Source organism: Callorhinus ursinus, unplaced genomic scaffold (genome assembly GCF_003265705.2).
Source record: "Callorhinus ursinus isolate GAN/ISIS: 27379988/994484 unplaced genomic scaffold, GSC_fseal_2.0 scaffold3, whole genome shotgun sequence".
Lineage (NCBI taxonomy): Eukaryota > Metazoa > Chordata > Mammalia > Carnivora > Otariidae > Callorhinus > Callorhinus ursinus.
In genome coordinates this window covers 81446274-81452273 of record NW_027397065.1, presented here as the reverse complement: position 1 = coordinate 81452273, position 6000 = coordinate 81446274, and the positions used below count along the sequence as shown (strand labels likewise).

General features: G+C 55.1%; 1 protein-coding gene across 1 annotated transcript in view; it reads right to left on the bottom strand.

Moving 5' to 3' along the window:
- Positions 1-730: 730 nt before the first annotated feature.
- ANKH (ANKH inorganic pyrophosphate transport regulator) overlaps positions 731-6000 on the bottom strand; it is a 130069-nt gene continuing 124799 nt past the window's right edge. The window contains exons 10-12 of the mRNA XM_025867456.2: positions 5086-5209; positions 4383-4482; positions 731-2790 (exon numbers count right to left, since the gene is read on the bottom strand). Coding sequence (XP_025723241.1) covers positions 2677-2790; positions 4383-4482; positions 5086-5209 — 338 coding nt within the window. The 3' untranslated portion in view covers positions 731-2676. The remainder of the gene's footprint in view (positions 2791-4382; positions 4483-5085; positions 5210-6000) is intronic.

Sequence of the window (6000 nt, the reverse complement as noted above, 5' to 3'; positions counted from 1 at the left end):
GCATAGGACCCTCAAAAAAGCAAAGAGGCCTCTGACCTGGGAATACTGTTAGTGCAGAAAGACTGCTTTGAGCTTCCCCAACTCACTTCTTAGCATTTAAAAACGGCTTTATGCCCCTGTTGTTATAGATTATATTTGTCTACACATATCACCCAACATGGAGAAGGTCACGCCTGGTCTTTTCATGGTCCTTGACATGTGACTCTCCCAGGTACCATGCCCTTCGAATTATATTTGTCAGCTGAGCGACTAGCAATAAGAAAGAAACCTGTGTTGGGGAAATCTTTTTTTTTTTTTTTCGTCGGCAAACTCAAAGGCATGGCCCTCTTTACTCTGAAAGGTGGGAAGGAGCAGTGTTCCTTTCCTGTCTAAGGCTGCCAATACCAGGTCTTGCTCTAGGAGCTAAGGTGTGTGTGGTAGGCCATGAATGAAGCTAAGCCGCCCACGTGAAGGAACCGTGTGAGGTATGGCGTGCTTCGAGGCAGAAGGTTTTGGACACGTCCTGCACAGCCTCTGTCATCGTGGTCTTCCCGTGTTCTCTGAGACGGTTGCCACATATTTATGACCTGGGATGTTCATCATCGACGGTGTCTCTGAGGTTCTAATGACACATTCTAGTTGTGTAATGAAGGCTCTCTAGCTGATCCTTCCCCGACTTCGGGAGGAAGAGGTGGCTTATTCAATTTGATCTTTAAGTTCCAGCCGCACAAGCATGAGATAGTCACACATGTTAAAAAATACTGCTGTTTAATTTTCTAGTCATGTACTTTTAAAAAGCTGATACAATTAGACGTTTTTTTTCCCCATCTTCTCAGATCTGCCCCTGAAACCACCCGAGAGCTACACATCTTAATTTCTAGCACTCATCTATACAGAGGAAAAGTCTCTCAGAGGAAGCCCATGAAAATTTGTCCCCACGGTGGACACACCCAAGGTCACTTGATGTCCAGAAATATGAATGCAGCCCTGTGATGTTCGTGGCTGACTTTATGCCCTTACATTCTTTTTTTTTTTAAACAAGGAACAATATGATTACACGGCACTGAAAATAATAAACACAAAAGGCTTGCCTTTTTCGCCCCTTCCAGTGTGTATTTCCATCCTCACTGTTGTCTATGTTAGCTGACCCCATTTATACCCCTGTTACCCATAATGAAAAATAGTTCTCTCCTCATTTATTGATCCTTACATTTATATACAAATGACAGACTCTGTAGAACTGCTGTAAATAAGATACAATGTTCATCGATACAATACGTTTCAACTGCAGGTCTGTAGAGCACAGGCGTAATCACCGTATTGTATTAGAGACATTTTATTGAAAATGCGAAAATAGGAAATGTATTATAGCCTAAAATAAATTACATAACATATACAGTATATATTTATATCTTTAAAATATTTTTGTGTTTAGGTTCTTTCCGTCTAGGAATTTTGACTAAATCAAGAATTTAGTGAACTGTGTCCATAATTTTTTAAAGAAAAAACCCGCTTTCCAAAACTTAGAAAAATATACTGCACTAAATGGATTTCAAATGTGTCATTTCAGGGAATATCACATAGTGACTTTGCTATCGCTTAGAAAATGTCTTGCTTCTCGTGTGGCGTGTATTACCTGCACCGCATGGTTATGAGTACGAGTAGCGGAACCAGGTAACGAATCTACTTCAAAAGTTACGATACAGCAACCTGGCATTAGAATGCTAGATTATGACTTAAAGCTTCCATTCACTTTAAAGAAAACCAAGAAAAAACTCCGTTTCGCTTGCTCGAGCGCCATCTTCAGGAAAGGTGAGTGACAAACAAGCCTTCGGGGAAAGTCATGCCTGAGGATGCTGACGTTTGGAGATGCGCCTTTGTGACAACTTAAAAAACTTAGCTCATGTATGTACACGGCGGGGCCTGAAAAGTGGGAGCTCGCTCAAACCTAGGAAAATGCAGGTGAAATGCTATCGTTCTGTCCGCCACGCCCCCAGCGTCTCGAACCTTCCCCTTGGGAGGTCAGGCTCGCGCGCCCGTCCATCTGTCCGCCCGTCCGTGCAGCGCGTTCACAAAGGCACTGGTCAGTGTGAGCGGCCAGGCCAGGCTGCCATCTGTCGCGGACGCTCTGCACGGCGGGGTGGGGGGTGGGGTGGCTGGGTGTTGGTGGCCGCAGGCTGTGCAGGGTGGAAGGCCCCCGGGGCTGCGTCTCTCTCGGCACAGCCGTGCCCCTGGGAAGCCAGCCACATACAGCCGAGCTGTAACCTGTGGGTTGGGAAGAGCGATGCGGAGGGACAGGGTCCAGTCGGGCCTGCTGGGCGGGGGCGGCCGAGGGCGCTGATGGCCCAGCCGCAGTCCTTTGGTTCTGAGTGGAGATTGTCCGAGGGAGGAGGAGGAGGGGGCAGGCTGTTCTAGAGGCAGCTGCGTCTTCGGGATTTCGGGGCAAGTGGGGGCGTGAACTCATTGTTCTGTGTGTCCAAAGCGATGGCAGGGCCCCCCGTTCGGGTCCCCACAGCTGAGGGAGCATACCCAGTATGCCGCAGAGTCTACACGAAACCTTTAGCAAGGCCTCTTCCGTGACCCAAACCCAAACCCAAACCCAAACCCAAACCCCGGAGCAGAAGAAAGAAAGCACGAGGGAGAGGAGATGTCGCTGCCCTGCCACCTGGCCGCCCTGCCGTCCCCGCGTCCGGCGCCTTAGTCATTCTCCTCTCGCATTTCCACCACGTCTGTCGCCTCCTCCGCCGGCGGAATGTCCGTCATGGCCGAGTCCTCCCCCTCGGCCGCGGTCTCGGTCTCCATCTTCTTTTTCTAGACCCAAGAAGACTCATGAGTGTGGGGCTGTGATGGGGATGCGTCACCGCAGAGCCACGAGCAGGGAGAGGCCGCAGGGTCTCAGGGGGCCCCTCGCTGCAGACCTGGGTCCCGTTTCTGGTTCAGGTGACCTCCCCGTGGCTGCATCTGGACTTAGTATCTTCCTCTCAGTCCGGTTACTTACTCGGGGGGCCGGCACTGTGCTAGGCCCTTTGGGGGATCCTGACTGCCCCATCCCCCTGCCCTGTGGCCCCCCGCCCCCCTTCACATGCAGACTGTTGTGCTCCTCCCCTCCAGGCCACCCCAGGTCTGTGTCTCTCCCACCCTGCTGGTCGCCTGTCCCGATTTCCGGTGACCGCACTGCCGCGTTGGCCGCCTTGCAGGAAATGGCTCTCCGGGCCCTGACCTCTTCTGCTTGGGGATCAGGTTCTCCAGCGCCGCCCCACCAGCCCTGCCATTCTCGGCTCCCGGGAGACCCTGTCATTACCAACACCCTTGGCATCACTGACAGGCCAGCTTCAAGGACACGGTCCTCCACCTCCCGCCACGGTCTGCCTCTCCTTCCAGGCCCCTGCCCCACAACCCATGGGCCTTCCTGCCTCCTCTCCCTGCTCATCAGCTTAAATGAAATGCTCAATAGTTAATCATCGCTCTATGCCCTGCTCCTCTTTTCTTTAATCTCGTTTGTAGGTAAAACCCTCACCTTGGTTGGGTTCAAGCCTCTGCCAATTTCAGCCCTCGCCACCCAGCTGCCGTGGCTAGGGGATCACACTGGGGAGCCCCGGACAGCCATCCTGGGGCCCCTTCCCTTCTCTACCCCCATCCACTCCCTGGCTAATCCTGTCCCTCCTGCTAAGTAGTCATAATCTTAGGACTATACCCCCAAACAATTAGGTAACCCTGCAGGATAAATGAATTATGTGCTGACGGTGAGTGCATAGTGTGTGTGTGTGTGTGTGTGTGTGTGTGTGCACGTGCACATGTGCGTGGTGGGCAGTCGAGAAGACTTCCTGGAGGGGCATGGGATCTGAGGTTGAAGAGCGGAAGGGCTTTGCAGAGGCAGAGTGGGGAGCGGGCATCTTGATCACCCAACATTTTTTAGACTGGTCCTTCCTCAGCGATAAAGTCTGAGTTTATAACGACTTAAAGAACGGATTGGTTTCAGCATTTTCTTGCATAGTCAAAGCATTATTTAGTTTCTACAATTTGTATTCTCCCAAGGCAACACTAGGTTGCCTTTCAGTCATGTCTCCTGAGCAATCTGGCTGCCCTTTGAGATAAGGCGGGTGTCAGGAATAATCCACAGAATGGGTATAAGGAGTAACCTACAGAACAACATGCTAAGGTGTCCCCTTGTTAGCGAACCTGACCTAGGGCTGAGCAACTCTGGCCACGAGGGTCACTCACACGCAGGAGGGGCCCCGGAGTTCTGGTGAGCAGTGTGAATCCAGCTGAGCTGGGGCATGAACGGGAGGTGCCACCGCCCGGGCCACCTCTCGCTGTGGGTCCACAGGGAGCCGCTCAGGACTCCCTGCACCTGGGGAGGCTTCACAGCCTGGGCAGGGGCGCGGGTCTGCGGCCAGGCTCACCTGTTTCCGATAGACGTAGCACGCGGCTATGGCGACCATGGTGGATTCTCCCACAAACCCTGCCAGAAGGGAGCCCACGCCCAGGGTGGCTCCATGTACCCTGGGATGAGAACACAAGGGCCATTTGTCTGTTAAAGCCGTGCTGAGGCACAGGGAGAGCGGAAACCCAGTGGGAGGCCGGGAACGGTGCAGACAGGAGAGGAACCAATTGCCCCCCGAGTTCTGCTGGAAGGGCTGCACCTGATACGTGGCCCCCCTGTGTGGGGAGGGGACCTGGAGCTCCGAGGTGAGCTGTCCCCCACTCCCCTTCCTGGTCTTGGCTTCACGCTGCTGGCGGGGCCGTGGGCCACGGCCCCTTCACTCTTGAGCCCACAGCCCTTCCTGCGCTCGTCTCTGTGCAGAGATGGGAGCTCTGAGGGCGGGGGTCACGATGCCCTTCCTCCCTGTGTCTTCCCCCATCCCGAGCCTGCCGCCCGTAGCAGGTGCTCAGTGAACAGCATGTATGGGCCTGATCCTAAAAGTTCTCTTCTAGAATGTTGCTGAGCCGCCTTCCACCTACTGCCTGGACAGAGAAAGAAGGTATCACTCTGCATTTCCAATCCTAGATATGCTTGGGGATGCCACATGAACATACAGATGTACTTAAGTGGCAGAAGGACCCACAGCCCCCAATCCCTCCCCTCCCCGCCCCCCGACAGCATACCCCAGGTAGGGCAGGACCACGAGGCTGGTGATGAGGACGATGATCCGCAGCACGGAGCTGGGGGCCAGGACGAAGGTCTTCTTCAGCGTCATCAGCCACCCGGTGAGATGGGCCCTCACAGTGACTGAGGGGACAGCAAAGGACTGGTCAGCGACACCCTGCTTCTCCCAGTCCTCAGCCTCTGCCCCGTGCCTCGCCAGCACACCTGAGGTCATGGGGTGGCTGGGTGAGGACCCAGGCCTTGCTGCTGTGGCCCCGGGCTGGCCGCCCCATCTTCCTGCCGGGCCTCCTGAGCCTGCTTCTGGGCCTGCCATAGCCCCGTCTCTACCCGGGCTCCCTCTTCACTGCAGCCCTTAGCGCCCAGACAGAGGGCTGCAGGCAGCTGCCTGTCCCCGCTGTGACTGCCCTCCGTCTTCGGCTGGCCCGGCCTGCCCCCCGCCCGCCTGCCCGCCAGCCCGGCCTCAAGCTCTGATCTCTGCTCTCTAGAAGAGAGGACACAGAAAAGCCACACCTTGCCGGCGATCCAGTTTGTGCAAGAGGAGGGAAGCTCAGAAGGCCCGTCTTCCTGGGGGCGGGGTGGCGGGGGGAGGAGCGTGGAGACCGGAGCGGGGAGAGGGAAGGATGGGGCTTCTCTCGTTCCTTCCCAGCCATCCCAGACTGCTGGCACCCTGGTCATCTCCTCTCCTTCCCTAACAGCCCCCCTCGTCTCGGTCGGTCACTATTCACAAGGACCTCGCAGTGCATTCCGGTATTGGCTCCGCATCCACCCTGCTGCAGCGCGGGGCAGGGCAGCGTGCCCGGCCGGGGCACAAACGAGGGCTCTAGGCACAGACAGCGTGGGGGGCCGCGGACACCCCGGTCAGGAGGAAGTGCCTGGATGTTAACATTTGATCTGTAACTGCAAGGGGCTGTTGG